Genomic DNA, 23,330 nt, shown 5'->3' with positions numbered 1-23,330 from the left:
GGGTCAGAATGGCTCCTCGTCTTCCTCTGATCTTTCTGCTCATGATTCACGGTGAGTCTCTGTTACATTCACATCACAAACACTCACCTCACAATGAGCGGCTGATGAGCACTTTCTTCTGTTCTGTCCTGTTCTCACATATTTCCTTTTAAACATGAAGTTTGGCTGAGATACGTCAAAGTGCTCGTGCCTTTTATAATTAATGCACAGTGACAAGGAGTGAAAAGAGAACCAAGTAATCAATAACATACTGCACTATTGAATAATGAAAAACAAGACTAAGAAAATAATCAAACTTGATTTATTAAATGCCCACTGTAAGTTGTGTGGCTTTTACTTTGTCTATCAATACATTATATAACATATACAAATTCACTTCTGAGATCATGAGCCAAAAATATTCACAATCTGGTGCTACACTGACTTTTTTCCAGTCAGGTTCTCCAAACAATGAGCAATTAAACCACATGAAACTGACTAGAAAATAGCAAAAGACTATTGCTGCTTTATCCTCTGTAGGATTGTAAGGAGGGCTGGAGTCTATCCCAGAATCTCTGGCCGTAGAAACACCCTGGACAGTTTGTGATGGATTCACACACACACACATACAGACACACACACACCCTGATGCCTTTTCCTGTAAATCAGAGCACTGTATTATGTTTAACTTCTGTAGCAAAAAAACAGCAGCATTGCATCTTCTTTCAAACTGGTCAACCCCAACAGAAGGTAGGCTCAGTTTGAGTTGTTTATTTGGATTATAAGAGGTGTGTTTTGATTTTACTGGCATGATGTAGCTCATATTTAAGTGTGACATATGAGCAGTTAAACCACATGAAACTGACTAGAAAATAGCAAAAGACTATTGCTGCTTTATCCTCTGTAGGATTGTAAGGAGGGCTGGAGTCTATCCCAGAATCTCTGGCCGTAGAAACACCCTGGACAGTTTGTGATGGATTCACACACACACACACACACCCTGATGCCTTTTCCTGTAAATCACAGCACTGTATCCATTTTCCTCTGTTGCCAAGGACAACCTGGAGGCCAACATCAGTTAATCTGAAGTTAAACCTGCCTCTGACCACGTTTAAGTTATTCCTTCACTTAGACCCAGGCTAGCTCTGATCCTCCTGATCCTTGATTATAAATCAATATAAGGGAAAGTCTAAGACTATTTTAAACCATGTCTGAGAAATGCTTTTTCACTTAGTATAGTTTAAATGTGCATTTTCGTCTAAGACTAATGTTAATCCCTGTCTTGGAAACCTCCCCATAATGTTACAATTAAGTCAGCAGAACATAATCCAGCTTTTAAATCAGAATTGATCATTTTGATATATTGAACAAAATCATAATTATGCACCTTCGCAATGGACAATGTATCATTTTGTTTCGAAGTGCTCAATATTATTAGCTTCTGTTATTCTGTCTTTTGTGTTCTTGTAGCTTTGTTTTTAAGTGATCAGTTTTATTTGTGATCGTCTCATATTTGTTTGTACAAACACTCAAACTACCACTGACGTGGACTTTGATGCTCACTAACTGTGAATCACAATTATTCATTTTCAATTTCAAATTTGAATCTGCTCTCTTGTGCTTCTGCACTTTAGTAAGTAAATCATCTGATCAGCTGTTGAGACAGTCACTGCTGTACAGAAGCGTGAATCACATAACGCAATAATCAAAGATATCCAGCAGGGGGAAACAGACAAAAGAGCAAAGAGTTTCTTCTTCCTGAATCCAAAGACATCAACTAACCTTTATAATAAATGTGAAATAGCCAGCAGAATGTCTGGTTACATAATCCCATTCCCTACAAATCTTGATTAAATGTATTTAAATGAACATAAAGAAAAAGATCATTTATTTTTCTGAAGTTAGTTTTAGTTCAGTGACGTTCTCTTGTTGAAGCAGGGACACTGATATTTCTGCTGATGGACTTTAAAAAAGTGTTAACCACAAATAATATGTCAGTGTAAAGTTGTCATTTGGTTGCTGCTGATCTGATGAGCTTCAAAACATGCAGTAAGACAAACACTCTCATACTTTAATGAAATCATTGTGTCTTAACACGAGAAATGTTAAGAATAGGGTGATGTGCATGTACTGTTGATGAGTGTATAATAATGCTGTAATGCTGTATTATAGATATATTTGACGCTGATGTGGGTCAGAATGGCTCCTCGTCTTCCTCTGATCTTTCATTCACGGTGTCACGGTGAGTCTCTGTTACATTCACATCACAAACACTCACGTCACAATGAGCGGCTGATGAGCACTTTCTTCTGTTCTGTCCTGTTCTCACATATTTCCTTTTAAACATGAAGTTTGGCTGAGATACGTCAAAGTGCTCGTGCCTTTTATAATTAATGCACAGTGACAAGGAGTGAAAAGAGAACCAAGTAATCAATAACATACTGCACTATTGAATAATGAAAAACAAGACTAAGAAAATAATCAAACTTGATTTATTAAATGCCCACTGTAAGTTGTGTGGCTTTTACTTTGTCTATCAATACATTATATAACATATACAAATTCACTTCTGAGATCATGAGCCAAAAATATTCACAATCTGGTGCTACACTGACTTTTTTCAAGTCAGGTTCTTCAAACAATGAGCAATTAAACCACATGAAACTGACTAGAAAATAGCAAAAGACTATTGCTGCTTTATCCTCTGTAGGATTGTAAGGAGGGCTGGAGTCTATCCCAGAATCTCTGGCCGTGACAACACCCTGGACAGTTTGTGATGGATTCACACACACACACACACACCCTGATGCCTTTTCCTGTAAATCACAGCACTGTATTATGTTTAACTTCTGTAGCAAAAAAACAGCAGCATTGCATCTTCTTTCAAACTGGTCAACCCCAACAGAAGGTAGGCTCAGTTTGAGTTGTTTATTTGGATTATAAGAGGTGTGTTTTGATTTTACTGGCATGATGTAGCTCATATTTAAGTGTGACATGAATAATCATCTAGAGCAGCTGCTACTCCTGTCTTTAAAGCCTCCTGTAGTGTCGCTCCATCACTAGCAGAGTTCACTGCTGAATCTAGAGCAGCTGCTACTCCTGTCTTTAGAGCCTCCTGTAGTGTCGCTCCATCACTAGCAGAGTTCACTGCTGCATCTAGAGCAGCTGCTTCTCATGTCTTTAAAGCCTCCTGTAGAGTCGCTCCATCACTAGCAGAGTTCACTGCTGAATCTAGAGCAGCTGCTACTCCTGTCTTTAAAGCCTCCTGTAGTGTCGCTCCATCACTATCAGTGGTCACTACTGCATCTAGAGCAGCTGCTTCTCCTGTCTATAATGCCTCCTGTAGTGTCGCTCCATCACTAGCAGAGTTCCCTGCTGCATCTAGAGCAGCTGCTACTCCTGTCTATAATGCCTCCTGTAGTGTCGCTCCATCACTAGCAGTGGTCACTACTGCATCTAGAGCATCTGCTACTCCTGTCTATAATGCCTCCTGTAGTGTCGCTCCATCACTAGCAGAGTTCACTGCTGCAGCTAAATTTTGCAGGACTCTCCGGAAGTAGGATTGGATATCTGTCATAACTTCTAATTGCACACTTGTTCTATGCATATGGCACTGCGTGATGGTCAAATACGTGGCCATAAGTTTCTATGGTTTGAGTTTCAGGAGAGATGAAGGTGCCATTGAAAACACATGAATCAACAGCAGAAATTTCGATTGGCAAAGGGTGGGATCCATGCAACATCTGTGAATTTCTCCCCTGCTGCTTTCTTATGATAATACCAATGGAGGCAGAGGCTGCTCACTGCAGAACCACTGGGTGGAAATGAACTAATCCAGCTCCATCTTTAAATCCAACCACATATTAATCCTAATCCTAAACCCCACTAGTTCATGTTTCACGCATTTGACCCATGTAGGTGCATTTTTGACTTCATGCAGCACTGCACAGACCGATCAGCGTCTGACTTGAAGCAATGCATGCCGGTTAGAATTTTTATTTTTTCCTTTTTTTTTTGCTCTTTTTAATTTTTAATGCGCAATAAAATACTCACTAATAGCAGTAAAAAGTCTTTAAAAATCGTAATGTTATGTTGAATCATGTTTATCAAAATAAATAAAAATGTTATCCAAAGGAAACTGTTAATATTGCATCTACTCCACTTCATCTGTGATAAAGAATGAAAACACAGCATGAGCGTCACTATGGGAAGCAGAAATCCATCCGATTGGTTACAGCCAGCTGAAGTCAAATACACAGATTTGGTTTTGCAGTCAGCAGCTCTTGACTCGAAGAAATGTCAAGGTTTATTTGATTACTGTATGTAATTATATATCTGGTTTGTCTTTAGTTACATTTATTTGTTTACTTTAATTAAAGCTGTAAATATTAGTTTAGTGTAATATATTGATGTTTGTGGGGATGCCGTCTGTCTGAAATACTGCGGTCTCATTCAGTAGGTTAGTTTTAATCCGTTCAGTTGACCTCAGTTGTTTAAGTCTACTTGAATTATTTGACTAAGTTTGTTCATATTGTATTCTTTACTCGTGATTGATTTTAAATACTGGGTAAAAACACAAATTTTGAAAAAGCCATGCCTGCCCTACCACATACGTTGCTTGGTCTTCCTCAGCGCAGCGTGTTTTGGATTCTCCATTATAATCCCAGCTGGTCATTAACTCATCATCTGATCATAGAGACTCCATGCCTGAGATTGGTGTGTCCAATAATGCAAACATCCTGAACTCCAGGACAGCTTCAAAAGAGCGTCAACTCAAGTCAAGTTTATTTGTACAGCGCTTTTCACAATACACAGTATTTCAGCTTATTATCTTCATGGCATATTGTCACATTTAGCAGTTTAGAGCTGGTGAGAATTTACTTTCTGCGGTGATATAAATCAGGCAGTTGAAATTTCTTATCCAGTATCACTTTACATAAATATACATTATGGACAAATTTGGTAATATATCCATCTTCATGTTTAGTAAAATATAAAGTTAGCATTTTGTGATGATATAAACAGTCAGGCAGCTTAGCTTTGCTAGTTAATATATGTCGCTCTATGTGAGTATAGATAGATAGATAGATAGATAGTAATATGACCAGTACTTCCTAACTAGCCATTGATGAGTAACCGTTAATTAGCAAAAACAAAAAGCATAGGATGGACTTTAGCTCTCGATACTGTAAAGCTGTAGCGTGTGAGTGTCACATTAGGTTAATTAATTTAGACTGACCTGTATATGCAGATGCCATGTTGTTCTGCAGGTCTGCTGTTTGCTTTGAGTCTCCCTGTCTTTGTCTTGCTGTGTGAAGTGAATGCGAGTAACTGAAAGTGTCCAATCTCACCTTAATAAATCATAGACGCCACCTATTGGCTGTTTATGAGTCACTTACAAGTTCAGAAAGTACAGAAATATGGTTTTGCACATAATGTCTGTTGTCTCAGAAGTTAACCAGAGTTTGGAGTGGATATTATATCAAATTAATAAATCCTGGAACAGTGACAAGAAAAAATACACTTCAAAAATTTTTTTGTGAAGTTGTAAATAAAACTAACTATTGGAGTTTAATTTCGTGTTAAATTCGATGTATTAACTTAACATTTCTTGGTGATTTCTTAATTTACTAGCAGGTTCAGAGTGAAAATTGTTGAAATCTTATAAAATGTGCAAACTCACTGCCTTAATTCATTTAATTAATTGAAATATTTCATTTAATACCACTGTTGCATGTTCTTTCCTAAATTATAAAGAAATAAAAGGCTTCATCAACTCTTCACTAATGACAGCTGTCAATCATGTGTGGCTCCGCCCACAGAGCTCAGGATTGGTTCCTTTGTGCTCCGCCTCTCACTGCAGCATCTTCCTGTTGATCTGAAGAAACAACTAGAAGAAGAACGACTGACTGAAGTTCATCAGCAACATTATAAACCTTCCACACGCTTCATAAAACAATCTAACTAGAACTGAAGAGAGTTGTATTGATTATATGGAGAGGAGCTGCAGTTCAGACACTTACTGATGGATTCTCATGTTTAGGATCAAGAGTCTTCAGGAGGTCTGGGACGAACGGTCTGTGTGGAAGACAGCGAGAGATCGGTCATGTGATCATCTGTGATGATGATCTGACTTTGACGTCTCACTTACTGTGAGTGTGTCGTACAGGTCAGAGGTCGTGGACTTGAGCTCAAGAGCTGTAAATGTGTCTTCACTGGGATCAGACATCTACAGCGACACAGAGACGGAAGAACTTGCTTCAAAAAATAATAGTGGGTAATAAAAGTAAAATTCATAGCACAATATTAAATACATATATTCATTTTCAAAATAGATTTGTGCTCATGATTTATTGGTTTGAATCATTCTGAGATCAGGCTTTTTTAAATGATTAGTCGACTCATATGAGTCATTTATTTGTGAATCGGATTCTGCTGCTCGTGCTATTTGTTTTTCTGTTCGGGTTATGAGGAGAGTTCAACAGGTAAAAAAAATAACATTTTAATTTAGTATTTTTATATATAAATTTATATATATATATTTTTTTTTTCTTTATATCTTGTGTCACACCATGTATGGGCACTTCACATACAGACAGCCATCTGTTTAAAGAGAGAAATATAAGTTTCTGAATGTTTTTTGGTGGATTATGTTGATAAAGACTGAATTGATTTTCTGCTTCTGTAAAGTTGTGTCTGGAAGATTTACCTGCGTCATTGTGAGATCTTCAGATTTAACACTCCTTCGTTTCTTTCTGTAATAATGACAGACATTGACAGCATATCGACAACTGTATTTGAAAATATCAATGTTGTTAATGGTTCTCACATTATGAACAGGATGATGATGATAATGATGGTAATGAGCATTAATGATGCTCCACATTCCACTGTGATCCCAAAAACCTCATGCCAACTGGATCTGCGATGCTCTGAAAGAGAGAAACAAATCAGCTGAGATTAACTGTCCGAACCAAAGAAAGTTATACAGGTTTGATCTCACAGACCTTCACCTGTGACAGTAACAGCGTCTGATCTCTGAGATCCATGTTGATTGTGAGCCTCACAGTAGAAGCGTCCACTCTGTAGTGCACTGAAACTCTGTCCAGATCCAACAGCTGAGCTTTGATTCTCCTTAAACCAGCTGAAGTTCAGAGCAGGAGGGTTTGCATCACTGCTGCAGCTCAGAGTCACTGAATCTCCCTCCACTATTTCACCAGATCCAGTTATGGACACTGAGACATTCTTTGGAGGGTCTAAAGAGGACACAAATAAAATGTGTAGTTCCAAACAAACTCAACAATTTATTAAAAAGAGCAAATGAATCAGGACTCACACGTGACACTGAGACGAGCAGCAGGAGAGATGTAACTGTGTCCATGTAGAGCACAGCTGTATCTGCCTGCATCCTCTCTTCTGACTGACTGCAGCAGGAGTTGATTGTTTCCGTCTCTTCTCTCAGTTAATGGCTGTGAGTTTCTGTACCAGATGAATGTTGCTCTGTCAGTCAGAGTGCAGCTGCTGTTACATGTCAGACTGACATTATGACCCTCTGTCACTCTCTCAGGAGCCTCCACCTGAAGATCTGAACACAACACACACATTATATCTAGTGCTGCTGTCATACACTGATTATTATTCAACATAATGCACAGAAGAAGAGCTCAGCCTCATGAAAGTCACCTGTGACAGTAAGAGTCACTCCTGGATCACCAGTCCATTTTCCATCAGGTTTATCAGAGATTAATCTGAAACAGTACATGTGTTCATCTTTCTGTGTCACATGACTCAGTCTGATGCTGCGGTTCTGCTGTGTGTCTCCCAGATACTGAAGCCTCTGACTGTATTCAGGATCCTCAGACAGATCTGGAGGCTCTTCACCCTTTACAGGGTTTTTGGTCCAGAACACTTTCAGGATCTGATGTCCAGTAGGGTATGTATAAGTGCAGTTCATTATCACTGATGAGTTCTTTAGTGCACAGATGTGTGAAGGACTGTAACTCACACCCCAACCAGCACCAGAAACCCCTGAAACACAGAAACAATAACAATGAATATGTTTCTTTATGAGTTACTGAGCAATGAATTTTTGCAGCTTTTAGTGAATGTGTGTAAGACACGTAGATCTTGACAATCTTAAGTTATTATTAGCAGACATACACAGTAATGTACAGTATTTCTCATTTATACTTGCGCACTGGGACAGATATTTGATCAATATAACGCTACAGGCTTCCACAACACGATATTTACAGAGCAGGAAAAAAAGTTTAAAAAGCACAGTGAAGTCAGAACTCAACAGAAATGCTGCACTATGGGTCAGTGTTGACCTGCGGTTCAATTATTAGCCCTCTAGTGTCGAGATCAGAAGCAATACAGCACTATGAAGACTAGGAAGATGAGTGGAGGTGATGAAGAAGAGCAGAAATCAGAGATTTGCCACAATTGATGCTGCACAAATAATGAAATACATTGAAAACTATTTAAATAATATGACTTTGATCAGTGAATATAGAGTGAACTGTTGCCGTATCATCAGAGACTCACAGTGAATCACGAGGAGAAAGATCAGAGGAAGAGGAGGAGCCATTCTGACTGACATCACCAGAGCAACACCTACAACAACCAATAAACAATCAGTTACTGCACCTACAATATAACATGATATAAAATGAAATTGCTATATCTTAACATAGTTATAGGGTTCGTAGCATTAAGTACACAGAGGACATACACTTTAAAACAATAAAAAGCTTCAGTAGTTGATCTTTTTAAGTAAGAAGTTTCAGTGTGTCTTCATTGTACATCACACTCCTTTTATTCCTGATGATAGTGAGTTCATTGCCAACAACTAATATTCTGCTGAATTTTGAGGAGGTTTCTGGTGATCAGATGTCATGAATCACTGCAGACTCTAGATCGGAATATTGACTACAATATTTACAATACATCTACAAGAACAACAGAAAAGCAACAGCAGAATGTTTTACAAAAGGAATGTGACCGAATGAAGTAAAAACAGAGAAATATGGAGTAGTTTTACCATGTTTTAGTGAGTCTCTCGTCCATCAGATGTGAAAGGATGAAAACAGACAACAAACAGAGGAAGGACACGTCAGATGTTTCCTCATGAAGTCCTCATGGCATGTTTACATGCTTCTTTCTCTGCATTTCTTTGCCTCTTTATGCATCAAAACAATCAGCGTGAAATCTTTCAAATAATGTAACTTTCTTACTTTAATACACCTATTCTGCAAAACCATCAAACCAAACTGAAATCAAAAGCTACAACACTAAAACACAAGCCAAGAAAACAGGGGCGTGGACTTGAGAATTCTGGAACAGTTACGCAATAGTGATCTGAACAATGCAACACTATACACCCTCAAACAGTGCCCTTAACAGCTGCTTACACATGTGTGAAGATGAGCGGAGTGTGATGAAGATCTGCTGCACAAAAGATGAAATCCACTGAATACAGTTTAACCTGTTAAGTGTCACCGGCCCAGCGGTGGGCCCACAGCATTACATCATTTATTGTCTTATTACTCTATCAAAAATGTCAGTAATCACCCGAAGTTAGATACAATTTGAAAGCTTAAAACCTCAAAATTCATCCCGTGAAAACCATTTTAAAATCGGGCATTGTTGGAAATGGTACTTTTAAATATTTTGGTGGTCTCCTCCCCCTAAGTGGGCGTGAACTCCCCCTGAGTCTCAAGATTCACTATTTGGTGGTTATTTTGTGATCTAAGTAATATTGGCAGAGAAAGGTTGACATTTGTGACAGAAAAATGCATTAAAAAATGCCAATGGAGTTTGTGTGTCACCCGGTGGCTGTTTGTGCTTCAGCGCTCAAAATAAAATCTCACAGGAACCTCCATTTTTTTATATCAACTGCAAAGTTGGAATATAACTTATTTAGACACAAGGCTTTAATTTTATAGTCATTTTAGTGTAAAACCTGCTATGAAAATTATTTATTTTATATAAAATAAAATAACAATTGTACAGTGCATTTTCTATACAGTAAATTTAAACTTCTATAACTTTTTGATACTTTCATATTTTGAAATGCTTCCACTTCTGCAATAAAAAGCTGATTGTCTTCTTTAGAAAGAGTCCAACCTTAGGTCTGTATTCCAAAGTGTGCATTAATTATGACAATTTAAGTTTGGATAGTGCACTTTCATGTCTATGTTAAAAAATGGGGGTGACAATATTACTTTGATCCCAGAAAAAAATAAAATGTGTTTTTTTTTTATATATATATCAATGATTCAGCATAATCTGAAACAGTACATGTGTTCATCTTTCTGTGTCACATGACTCAGTCTGATGCTGCGGTTCTGCTGTGTGTCTCCCAGATACTGAAGCCTCTGACTGTATTCAGGATCCTCAGACAGATCTGGAGGCTCTTCACCCTTTACAGGGTTTTTGGTCCAGAACACTTTCAGGATCTGATGTCCAGTAGGGTATGTATAAGTGCAGTTCATTATCACTGATGAGTTCTTTAGTGCACAGATGTGTGAAGGACTGTAACTCACACCCCAACCAGCACCAGAAACCCCTGAAACACAGAAACAATAACAATGAATATGTTTCTTTATGAGTTACTGAGCAATGAATTTTTGCAGCTTTTAGTGAATGTGTGTAAGACACGTAGATCTTGACAATCTTAAGTTATTATTAGCAGACATACACAGTAATGTACAGTATTTCTCATTTATACTTGCGCACTGGGACAGATATTTGATCAATATAACGCTACAGGCTTCCACAACACGATATTTACAGAGCAGGAAAAAAAGTTTAAAAAGCACAGTGAAGTCAGAACTCAACAGAAATGCTGCACTATGGGTCAGTGTTGACCTGCGGTTCAATTATTAGCCCTCTAGTGTCGAGATCAGAAGCAATACAGCACTATGAAGACTAGGAAGATGAGTGGAGGTGATGAAGAAGAGCAGAAATCAGAGATTTGCCACAATTGATGCTGCACAAATAATGAAATGCATTGAAAACTATTTAAATAATATGACTTTGATCAGTGCATATAGAGTGAACTGTTGCCGTATCATCAGAGACTCACAGTGAATCACGAGGAGAAAGATCAGAGGAAGAGGAGGAGCCATTCTGACTGACATCACCAGAGCAACACCTACAACAACCAATAAACAATCAGTTACTGCACCTACAATATAACATGATATAAAATGAAATTGCTATATCTTAACATAGTTATAGGGTTCGTAGCATTAAGTACACAGAGGACATACACTTTAAAACAATAAAAAGCTTCAGTAGTTGATCTTTTTAAGTAAGAAGTTTCAGTGTGTCTTCATTGTACATCACACTCCTTTTATTCCTGATGATAGTGAGTTCATTGCCAACAACTAATATTCTGCTGAATTTTGAGGAGGTTCCTGGTGATCAGATGTCATGAATCACTGCAGACTCTAGATCGGAATATTGACTATAACATTTACAATACATCTACAAGAACAACAGAAAAGCAACAGCAGAATGTTTTACAAAAGGAATGTGACCGAATGAAGTAAAAACAGAGAAATATGGAGTAGTTTTACCACGTTTCAGTGAGTCTCTCGTCCATCAGATGTGAAAGGATGAAAACAGAGAACAAACAGAGGAAGGACACGTCAGATGTTTCCTCATGAAGTCCTCATGGCATGTTTACATGCTTCTTTCTCTGCATTTCTTTGCCTCTTTCTGCATCAAAACAATCAGCGTGAAACCTTTCAAAGAATGTAACTTTCTTACTTTAATACACCTATTCTGCAAAACCATCAAACCAAACTGAAATCAAAAACCACAACACTAAAACACAAGCCAGAAAACAGGGGCGTGGACTTGAGAATTCTGGAACAGTTACACAATAATGATCTGAACAATGCAACACTATACACCCTCAAACAGTGCCCTTAACAGCTGCTTACACATGTGTGAAGATGAGCGGAGTGTGATGAAGATCTGCTGCACAAAAGATGAAATCCACTGAATACAGTTTAACCTGTTAAGTGTCACCGGCCCAGCGGTGGGCCCACAGCATTACATCATTTATTGTCTTATTACTCTTAACAAAAATGTCAGTAATCACCCGAAGTTAGATATAATTTGAAAGCTTAAAACCTCAAAATTCATCCCGTGAAAACCATTTTAAAATCGGACATTGTTGGAAATGATACTTTTAAATATTTAAAGTGGGCATGAACTCCCCATGAGTCTCAAGATTCCCTATTTGGTGGTTATTTTGTGATCGAAGTAATATTGACAGAGAAAGGTTGACATTTGTGACAGAAAAATGCATAAAAAATGCCAATGGAGTTTGTGTGTCACCCGGTGGCTGTTTGTGGTGCACCGCTCAAAATAAAATCTCACAGGAACCTCTAATTTTATAGTACTTTTAGTGTAAAACCTGCTATGAAAATTATTTATTTTATATAAAATAAAATAACAATTGTACAGTGCATTTTCTATACAGTAAATTTAAACTTCTATAACTTTTTGATACTTTCATATTTTGAAATGCTTCCACTTCTGCAATAAAAAGCTGATTGTCTTCTTTAGAAAGAGTCCAACCTTAGGTCTGTATTCCAAAGTGTGCATTAATTATGACAATTTAAGTTTGGATAGTGCACTTTCATGTCTATGTTAAAAAATGGGGGTGACAATATTACTTTGATCCCAGAAAAAAATAAAATGTGTTTTTTTTTTATATATATATCAATGATTCAGCATTAATCAGTATGTCGGCAGCTCTTAAAACATAAACAATTTGTTTTACTATTTCTGTTAAACAACATTTTCTACTATTTGTTAAAAATGGAAATTCTAAGCAAGAAATATTAACACAAATCTGGCAGTCCTCCCATGGTGTGCCATAACCAAGCCACATATGGCTCTCAGTTGTGTGCTATCATCTGGACCATATACCTCAAAAAAATTATCATCCAAAAGAAAATTCCCTCCAATACTAAATCTATGGCAAAACATATACGGTTAAAGTTTGGCCCATATGTGCTCAGCCATGCCATACCTAGGCCAAATGTGACAGCTATCAGCCACATTTGGCCCAAACGTTCTTGATATCTGGGTTCTGTCTTGATTAGTTTGAAAGAAACTCGGATGCTGATGTGTTTCTGCGAAAGTGAAACTGAAAGTAAACTGTGCTCTTCAGGAAAAGCCTTGAACTACAGGAAAACACATCAGTGTGTGTGTGTGTGTGTGTGTGTGAGAGAGAGAGAGAGCGTGTGTTTCACCGTCAGTTTATTTGCAGTTTAATTTATTTATCATACAGCTGCACCAAACTATAAATATTGTCATGATATACTGATTTATTTCTCGCCATACTATGCTAACTAATCCACATTTTATAAATCATTTAATTCACAATTCCTTTCTCTACCTGAAGAGCTGGAGATAAACAATGGAATTATAGTTAAATATTGTGGCTTAATTTGTAATTTATCCTAAAAAACAGCTTAATTTAGCAAACCACTCCTTCACAACCGCTGCGAAATGCAATTCTTTTTAACGTTTCTATATGCGTCCAGTTCACACAAACTTGAACAATAGAAATACTCACATATTTCCTATCATGAATATGAAAGACGACAGAGCCAATGAGAGTTTTTAAGGACACATGTAGCAACCCAATCCTGTTCTCCAGGATCTTCTCCTGAATCTCTTCATCCTAAATCCAGCTGAGAGTTCATTGCCAACAACTAATATTCTGCTGAATTTTGAGGAGGTTCCTGGTGATCAGATGTCATGAATCACTGCAGACTCTAGATCGGAATATTGACTATAACATTTACAATACATCTACAAGAACAACAGAAAAGCAACAGCAGAATGTTTTACAAAAGGAATGTGACCGAATGAAGTAAAAACAGAGAAATATGGAGTAGTTTTACCACGTTTCAGTGAGTCTCTCGTCCATCAGATGTGAAAGGATGAAAACAGAGAACAAACAGAGGAAGGACACGTCAGATGTTTCCTCATGAAGTCCTCATGGCATGTTTACATGCTTCTTTCTCTGCATTTCTTTGCCTCTTTCTGCATCAAAACAATCAGCGTGAAACCTTTCAAAGAATGTAACTTTCTTACTTTAATACACCTATTCTGCAAAACCATCAAACCAAACTGAAATCAAAAACCACAACACTAAAACACAAGCCAGAAAACAGGGGCGTGGACTTGAGAATTCTGGAACAGTTACACAATAATGATCTGAACAATGCAACACTATACACCCTCAAACAGTGCCCTTAACAGCTGCTTACACATGTGTGAAGATGAGCGGAGTGTGATGAAGATCTGCTGCACAAAAGATGAAATCCACTGAATACAGTTTAACCTGTTAAGTGTCACCGGCCCAGCGGTGGGCCCACAGCATTACATCATTTATTGTCTTATTACTCTTAACAAAAATGTCAGTAATCACCCGAAGTTAGATATAATTTGAAAGCTTAAAACCTCAAAATTCATCCCGTGAAAACCATTTTAAAATCGGACATTGTTGGAAATGATACTTTTAAATATTTAAAGTGGGCATGAACTCCCCATGAGTCTCAAGATTCCCTATTTGGTGGTTATTTTGTGATCGAAGTAATATTGACAGAGAAAGGTTGACATTTGTGACAGAAAAATGCATAAAAAATGCCAATGGAGTTTGTGTGTCACCCGGTGGCTGTTTGTGGTGCACCGCTCAAAATAAAATCTCACAGGAACCTCTAATTTTATAGTACTTTTAGTGTAAAACCTGCTATGAAAATTATTTATTTTATATAAAATAAAATAACAATTGTACAGTGCATTTTCTATACAGTAAATTTAAACTTCTATAACTTTTTGATACTTTCATATTTTGAAATGCTTCCACTTCTGCAATAAAAAGCTGATTGTCTTCTTTAGAAAGAGTCCAACCTTAGGTCTGTATTCCAAAGTGTGCATTAATTATGACAATTTAAGTTTGGATAGTGCACTTTCATGTCTATGTTAAAAAATGGGGGTGACAATATTACTTTGATCCCAGAAAAAAATAAAATGTGTTTTTTTTTTATATATATATCAATGATTCAGCATTAATCAGTATGTCGGCAGCTCTTAAAACATAAACAATTTGTTTTACTATTTCTGTTAAACAACATTTTCTACTATTTGTTAAAAATGGAAATTCTAAGCAAGAAATATTAACACAAATCTGGCAGTCCTCCCATGGTGTGCCATAACCAAGCCACATATGGCTCTCAGTTGTGTGCTATCATCTGGACCATATACCTCAAAAAAATTATCATCCAAAAGAAAATTCCCTCCAATACTAAATCTATGGCAAAACATATACGGTTAAAGTTTGGCCCATATGTGCTCAGCCATGCCATACCTAGGCCAAATGTGACAGCTATCAGCCACATTTGGCCCAAACGTTCTTGATATCTGGGTTCTGTCTTGATTAGTTTGAAAGAAACTCGGATGCTGATGTGTTTCTGCGAAAGTGAAACTGAAAGTAAACTGTGCTCTTCAGGAAAAGCCTTGAACTACAGGAAAACACATCAGTGTGTGTGTGTGTGTGTGTGTGTGTGAGAGAGAGAGAGAGCGTGTGTTTCACCGTCAGTTTATTTGCAGTTTAATTTATTTATCATACAGCTGCACCAAACTATAAATATTGTCATGATATACTGATTTATTTCTCGCCATACTATGCTAACTAATCCACATTTTATAAATCATTTAATTCACAATTCCTTTCTCTACCTGAAGAGCTGGAGATAAACAATGGAATTATAGTTAAATATTGTGGCTTAATTTGTAATTTATCCTAAAAAACAGCTTAATTTAGCAAACCACTCCTTCACAACCGCTGCGAAATGCAATTCTTTTTAACGTTTCTATATGCGTCCAGTTCACACAAACTTGAACAATAGAAATACTCACATATTTCCTATCATGAATATGAAAGACGACAGAGCCAATGAGAGTTTTTAAGGACACATGTAGCAACTCAATCCTGTTCTCCAGGATCTTCTCCTGAATCTCTTCATCCTAAATCCAGCTGATCTGGACCGCATACAATAAACAGAGCAGAAGAGAATATTTTCTGTGAGTATAATCGCTTACAGCTGGACATGTTTCTTTCACAAACCTGCTGAATAGCTTGAGAAGACTGTCAGTTCAGAGCACGTATGAACTGATTTTATAGCAGCATACTTTATATTTGTCCCTGTTAAAGCAACTAGCAGAAATGGGTGTGAGACGCTCGCGCTTGGGCTCTGTTATACTCGCTTAAACCAACCCTGTTAAAAGATGGAGATAAGTTATGACAATGCCTAATTATACATTAGTTTAATAAACGGCTTCCTCTAAAATTCAGATTAGCCTTCTCATTTCAAATAATGTATTCACAATGTGAGTACTGTCTGCACGATCTTGCAAAACACAACGCTGGGTGGTTGCCAAGTCTTACAGTCACCATGAAATCAAAATCGAAATTTTTTTAAATTGAAAAATAATAAAATATCTTGCCCTTTTCGTCTCTGAGGCTGCATTATGTTCATTACTAATTTAATTAGCCTTTTGCTTAACTAACGTTATACAGTATGTTTTATATGATGTAAGTATTGTAACAATAAGCTACAATACTCACATAAATTGTTCCTGATATGCATTTATAAATTGTACCAGATAAACATGATATAATGGTTACTCTTCTGACCAGGGCTGGTTTCTTCATTAGGGCGACGCACCATAGAAGTGTGAAAGGGAGGGATTTGTTCTAGCTTATCTCATTCAACTACGGTGTTACACTAGCTGTCCCTAACTAGACTGTTTGTTCTGCCCTGGGGCGCTGCTATGGTTTCTGGGCCCCCTAAACACCCCCCCATTACAGCACATGATGTGGAGGACCACCCTTTTTGGGACAATTTCACTCTAGCTAACTGTTCTCATAGACTTCCTTTTTTTAACTGCAGCCACTGCAATGCAATCTCTATGAGTTCCAGGAGGACGAGCATTAACGTGCTTTCGTTATCATACATAACCTTAACTTGTGCAGCGAGTGGTGGGAACAAATGTTCCTCTATTAATTATCTTTAAGCTGAAGTCAGGTCTATATGGCCTGAATAAAGCAAACCAGCGTCTCACCAGTAAAGTTTAGATAGATGACATTTGTAAAGACGATTACAGTGACATTCAGGTGACATTCAATTTGTGTTTTGCTCTGTTTAATAATTCTGAATGGATCCGTATATATGTATATACAGTCAGGTTAAGGCGACTGGTTTAGTGATCTGTTGGCATCTCTGTGTGATTCTGTTATGTTACTGGAAAATGCTCTAAACAAATTTGACATTTATTTTTTTCCTCACAGTTTTTGCTGTTGCACTGTAATCATAATTTGTGAATTACGAAAATTAAAAAATATATATATATATATCTTGACACTGTTTAAAAAGCATGTGTGCTGTGATAAATAAGTGACTGAACAATTTACAGCTTTCTGAGAAGTAGAGAGAAGAATCAAGTAGAGAAAAAATGAATGACAGAAGTGAGTACTTACAGTGCTTCATATAGGCACAGATGATCTACAAATGATCAGTACATTACATATCAATTTATCATATATATTGCTTTCTCCGTAGTACCTCTGTTATCAAATGAAGGTGGCATTGATTCATTTGGTAAGATTTTTTCTGTCTGGTTCATTGCTATGTTTTTAATAGTCTTTAGTATAAAAGTATTAATTTGATTTTATTCTGTCACCCAAATGAAGATTGTCAATGCCAGAAAATCAACATCTGGCTCCATAGTAAATTCATTTAAAAATAATTAATTTTATTTTAAAAACATGTCATGCCCTAAGTTGATGTAATGTAGTGAGCTACTTTGTGTAATTTTGTAGTGTTGTTAGGTTAGCTTAGCAGATTTTACTCATTCGGCACTCAGAATAGAGATGATCACAATCAGGTCTCAGGGCTGCTGGAGAAGATCGAAAACATTACAGAGAGAAACCCATGGAAGTACTACACAAATGAGAAGTTTAAAAATATTATTGAAAAAAAGACCTTTAAAAAAAATGAGAAAAAGCCCTAAATGCAGTCGCAGCCGTAGCTGTACCAGTAAGTGTTGGATCCATAGCAGCAGGTGTTGTGCTGGTAGCAGAGGTGGTCATAGCACCAGTGCTAATAACCACAGGAGTTGTGTTTGCGGCTGGAGCAGCTGGAGTCTTTGTCTGGAAAAACATTTGCAAAAAACTTGTTTTGACATTGTAGATAGCAGGGATTAAAGTTCTCCAAAATCCACTGAAAAAACACTCACTGACTGAATTCTGCTCTCTCACTAATTCTCTCATAATAAACAACAAAGTGCAGATCTGATATAAGCATCAGTACTGGATCCGAGCATTAGGTCTTAAAGTGACAGCAGCCTAATATACCTGCTGCTATCTGTGTCATTAATTTTAATCAAACAACAAAAGAAAAAGAGAAAAGCACGTACTGCTCTTGACTGAATCACTTTTAACTAAAGAATCATCTTTATTTCTCTATATAATGCAGTGTCCATTTACATTTGATTATTCAATATCTGTGCCTGAGTATCTGATAAACTTAAAACACTGTTCATTTCATATGTATATTTGTTCTGTTTCATTTATTAGGGCTATTGTTTGTAATTTGTTTATTTGATCTTACTTCGTTACTGACTGTTTGCTTGTCTTTAATAATGCTTGAGCTTTATTTTAGTTAGAGTATTTGAGAAATTTCACTGGTATCTAAAATGTTGGTGTCATTACTAAGTCTTGCATGTCTCATTATGGTGTTTTAAGCCTTGTATCCTGGTTTTCCATGTCTTGTGCTGTGTTCACAATTACTGTGATTTCGAGATGACAAGATGTGACGCTCTACTTGGAGTTGTTCACATCCTTGGACTCTGAACTTTCGCACTATCAGTGCCTAAACGTAGCGCCTAATGAATCTGAGGTGGTCCGGTGGTAGTAGTACAAGTTGTAGCTCCCAGTTCACAAGTTGTAATTACAAGTTCTACGAGGACGTGAACACTTTTTACAAGTTGAAATCTTGTAACCATGGTAATTACGACATGGCGTGAACGCACCTTTGGTTCCTGGTTTTGATTATTAGCCTGTTGGGCTCAGCCCTGAACTCAGTCTTGGCTTGGATTGTCTGTTTGTGTATGACCTTTGCCTGTTTTTTGGACTACGTCTGTGGATTAACTCTTCAATAAATACTGTGTTTGGATCCTCAAGCTTTGGATCTCTGTGCAGTCCATGACAGCTGTCATCAGTTATGTGCTTTTTGCTGAACATTTTGTAAAGTTGTTCTTCGTACTCAAATGTGAATAATAAACTGCAAAAAACTGCTTTTTAAATATGAATCCTGCATGTCTCTGTGCTTTTATCTACGACACAAGCTCACTGTTTTCAGCATCGTCTTCTCAACTTTATGACGACATGAACACATGAACTTCATCTCCAGAGCTGCTCTGATAATAATAATACATGTATTTTTATATAGGCTAATAATTGAAATAATTTATTTTTAAAGCTATAACACTATCTTATTCTTTTTATAAGTTAACTCTGCTGTAAAGCACTTTGTTTGCCAAAACCTAAAAGGAATTGTTACATTTTCATTTGATCCGATTTTAAAATATTAAGTTGTTAATGTTTTATGCCTTCATTTGATTACCACTGTTTTTTAATACATTTGTCTTAAATTATAAATCCAGAGAAATTAAAACAGACAGAACACAGAATTTCAGAAGAAAAACTACTTTTCATATTTTTGTAAAAATTTTAATAAAAGTGTTAAGTTGTTACAGTTTTATAAATTAAATTGACTAAAAATGCTTTTTAGATTATTACAATTTAATTATACTATTTAAATGTGATTAAAACAGAAAACACTTAATTTGAGAAAAATAAAACAGATTTCATATGGCTCTAAAATATACTGTTAAATTGTATACGTTTTATGATTTCAAATAATTAGACATGCTTTTTGGTTATAATTTAACCATTAAACAGAATCCAGAAAAAAAATATAATACAAATAAAACACACAAAAGAATGTAATCCAGAAATATGAAACATAATCCAGTTCTAATGTCATCTCAGAGTACAAACTGTAGTAAGCATATGCTTGATCACTGTTATAATTATGTGGGGCTCCTTGGACAGTTTTCTCGCCTATAAAGGGCCCCTGGCTCCAAAACTTTGATAACCTGGAAGTCTCTGCTGTACAGCAGCGAGAATCACGTGATACATTAATCAAAGATGTCCAGCAGGGGCGACAGACAAGAGAGCAAAAACATCATATTAATAAGTGTGAAATATCCAGCAGAAAGTGTGGATACACAATCCTGTTCTCTAAACATCTTCAGTAAATGTATTTAAATTAACTTAAAGAAATAGATCACTATGTTTATGTAGTTTTAGTCCAGTAATGTTGTCCTCTTGTTGAGGGAGGGACACTGATATTTCTGTAACTGTGTTAAAAAAAACAGTGTTAACCACACAAAGCCAGTGAAGCTAAAGTGCATGTGTTAAAAGAGTCAGTCATTTAGCTGCTGCTGATCTGATGAGCTTCAACACGGTAAGACAAACACACTCGTACTTCAATGAAAACTGATGATTATTGCTCATATAACATACGTGTCACGGCGCGGTCAGGAATCACACCGTGTGAGCAAGGGTTTTGGGTCCAAATGCAGGTTTATTTCACTGCCAGGGAAAACAAAGGTAAAAACAGAAACATAAACAGAGCTAAGACTCTGAGACACAGGCAAGGAAACAGACTCTGACACCATACGGCCACGTAGGGCTGGCATCAGTCCCGTACAAACAATTAATCACACTCGTAACACAACTCAACCAAACCTTAAGCATCCACCCCGAGTGGCGTGGGGAAGGCGCCTAAATAGTCCTCATGACGGGCCACAGCTGTGTGAGAGTGAGTGTTATTGGCTAGTCAGTGTCATGTGGTTTAGGAGGGACGTGCTCATTGTTCAGAGCATCTGATTGGACAGAAATCTGTCTAACACTAGAATATTTCCGGCTCATGATCTCAGAAGTGAATATGTTAAATATGTTTTGAGTTCAGTTGCACATAGATGAGCTCAGATCTGATAAACGTGAACTAAAAGCCTCATTTTGATGTCATTGGGAATTTAATTAATCAACTTTGATTATTTTCTTAGTCTTGTTTTTCATTATTTGATAGTGCAGCATGTTATTTTCATGTTCTTTTTCACTCTTTTGTCTCTGTGCTTTTACTTCTGCTTTTCTGCGACTGATGATGCACTTCACATCATTAATAGATTCTGAGAAAATTAGCTTATAGTTTCTCTAACAAGTTGCTGTTTTAAAGTATTAAAAAAGTGTAATATGTTTGTAGTCCATTATAATTGATAAAACAACATTTTCATCCTGATGAATTCTGTGTTTCAGGGGTTTCTGGTGCTGGTTGGGGTGTGAGTTACAGTCCTTCACACATCTGTGCACTAAAGAACTCATCAGTGATAATGAGCTGCACTTATACATACCCTACTGGATATAAGATCAAGAAAGTGTTCTGGACCAAAAACCCTGTAAAGGGTGAAGAGTATCCAGATCTGTCTGAGGATCCTGAATACAGTCAGAGGCTTCAGTATCTGGGAGACACACAGCAGAACCGCACCATCAGACTGAGTCATGTGACACAGAAAGATGAACACATGTACTATTTCAAATTCATCACTGATAAACCTGGTGGAATATGGACTGGTGATCCAGGAGTGACTCTTACTGTCACAGGTGACTTTCATGAGGCTGAGCTCTTCTTCTGTGCATTATGTTGAATAATAATCAGTGTATGACAGCAGCACTAGATATAATGTGTGTGTTGTGTTCAGATCTTCAGGTGGAGGCTCCTGAGAGAGTGACAGAGGGTCATAATGTCAGTCTGACATGTAACAGCAGCTGCACTCTGACTGACAGAGCAACATTCATCTGGTACAGAAACTCACAGCCATTAACTGAGAGAAGAGACGGAAACAATCAACTCCTGCTGCAGTCAGTCAGAAGAGAGGATGCAGGCAGATACAGCTGTGCTCTACATGGACACAGTTACATCTCTCCTGCTGCTCAGCTCAGTGTCACGTGTGAGTACTGATTGACTTTTCCTCTTTAAAGTTGCTTTTGAATGTTGTCATGATTACATATCTCTGATAAATGGTCAGTTTTGTGGGAGCTCTTGTCCTTTCTCTAAAATCATAAGTCATACAATTATTTCATTAACAACACTGCTTCAATGCTACTTTAATACTCTGTATTGTGGAAACACATGAACACTGAGCAGTGTTTATTTAACACTGGGGACTTGTGAAGTATTACATGAATCATTACCTGTTTCAATTACGTATGACTGATGCATATGAATCACATTAAGTTTATTAATTTATGCAATCCAAATTGATGGAAAATGTGTTAAATTGTTAAGTAAAATATGTGTTAAGTGTGTAAGCAAAAGATATAAACAAATACTCGTACTTTTCTTGAACACACACACAATAAAAGCAACTCTATAGCGAGCCGTTGACAGGACTGTAAGAAACTAAAACTTCTTCTGGGCGAGTCAAACTAACTGTAAATCACATTAACATCAAATCAGAAAATACTATGAAATACTGGGCCTTCATTCTCAACAGTCTCTAAAAGAAAAAATGAAAAAAACAATTTCTAAGGTTGTGAAGGAAATTGTTTAAAAATGCAGTGTTTTGTCAATGAATAAAACTGCATATAAATACAGAATATAAATACTTTCACCTGACACCTGAAGATCCTCCAGTGAATACTGTGATCATCAGTCCATCTGGTGAAATAGTGGAGGGAGATTCAGAAATCTGTTATTCATACGTCTTAAGTGTGTGATGCCACATTTGTTAATGTTTTGTATTTTATTTTATTTTTTTAGATCCTCCAAAAAACGTCTCAGTGTCCATCAGTCCATCTGGAGAAATAGTGGAGGGAGATTCAGTGACTCTGAGCTGCAGCAGTGATTCAAACCCTCCTGCTCTGAACTTCAGCTGGTTTAAAGGAGGAAGGTTTGTAGGATCTGGAAGAATCTACAGCATCTCAAAGATCAGCTCTGATCACAGTGAAGAATACAAGTGCAAGTCCATCAATGAACATGGAGAGAAATACTCTGATGCTGTGAATGTATACGTCATGTGTGAGTTTTATGAATCATATTCTATATTGTAACCACACACACCTGCTTTCTTCCTTATTTGTCTGTATATGTTGTGGTATCTAGTCCTGTTAAACATACGGTGTGTGT

General features: G+C 37.0%; 2 protein-coding genes and 1 long non-coding RNA gene across 3 annotated transcripts; 1 reads left to right on the top strand and 2 right to left on the bottom strand.

The window, feature by feature from the left end:
• LOC107575338 (B-cell receptor CD22-like) lies at positions 1 to 23,222 on the top strand (the record flags this gene model as incomplete). The annotated part of the gene is made up of 4 exons (XM_016261732.1): positions 1 to 51; positions 21,461 to 21,805; positions 21,904 to 22,152; positions 22,965 to 23,222. Coding segments are annotated over exons 1-4 (895 nt in total), but the record flags the coding sequence as incomplete, so codon positions are not given.
• On the bottom strand, positions 5,708 to 8,894 carry LOC107575341 (B-cell receptor CD22-like). Its single transcript, XM_016261734.1, has 10 exons — positions 8,714 to 8,894; positions 8,527 to 8,595; positions 7,663 to 8,007; positions 7,316 to 7,564; positions 6,987 to 7,235; positions 6,809 to 6,911; positions 6,689 to 6,734; positions 6,131 to 6,208; positions 6,003 to 6,057; positions 5,708 to 5,869 (listed from the first exon to the last, which is right to left on the bottom strand). Exons 2-9 carry the CDS (start codon positions 8,579 to 8,581, stop codon positions 6,025 to 6,027), a joined length of 1,158 nt encoding a protein of 385 aa, XP_016117220.1. The 5' UTR covers positions 8,582 to 8,595; positions 8,714 to 8,894; the 3' UTR covers positions 5,708 to 5,869; positions 6,003 to 6,024.
• On the bottom strand, positions 10,335 to 11,333 carry LOC107575342 (uncharacterized). Its single transcript, XR_001607853.1, has 3 exons — positions 11,256 to 11,333; positions 11,069 to 11,137; positions 10,335 to 10,549 (listed from the first exon to the last, which is right to left on the bottom strand). It is a non-coding gene; the product is annotated as an uncharacterized lncRNA (long non-coding RNA).
• Positions 23,223 to 23,330: the final 108 nt, after the last annotated feature.

The sequence above is a fragment of the Sinocyclocheilus grahami genome, unplaced genomic scaffold (assembly GCF_001515645.1).
Source record: "Sinocyclocheilus grahami isolate Dianchi unplaced genomic scaffold, SAMN03320097.WGS_v1.1 scaffold2577.1, whole genome shotgun sequence".
Taxonomy (NCBI): domain Eukaryota; kingdom Metazoa; phylum Chordata; class Actinopteri; order Cypriniformes; family Cyprinidae; genus Sinocyclocheilus; species Sinocyclocheilus grahami.
This window is presented reverse-complemented; position numbering and strand designations above follow the sequence as displayed.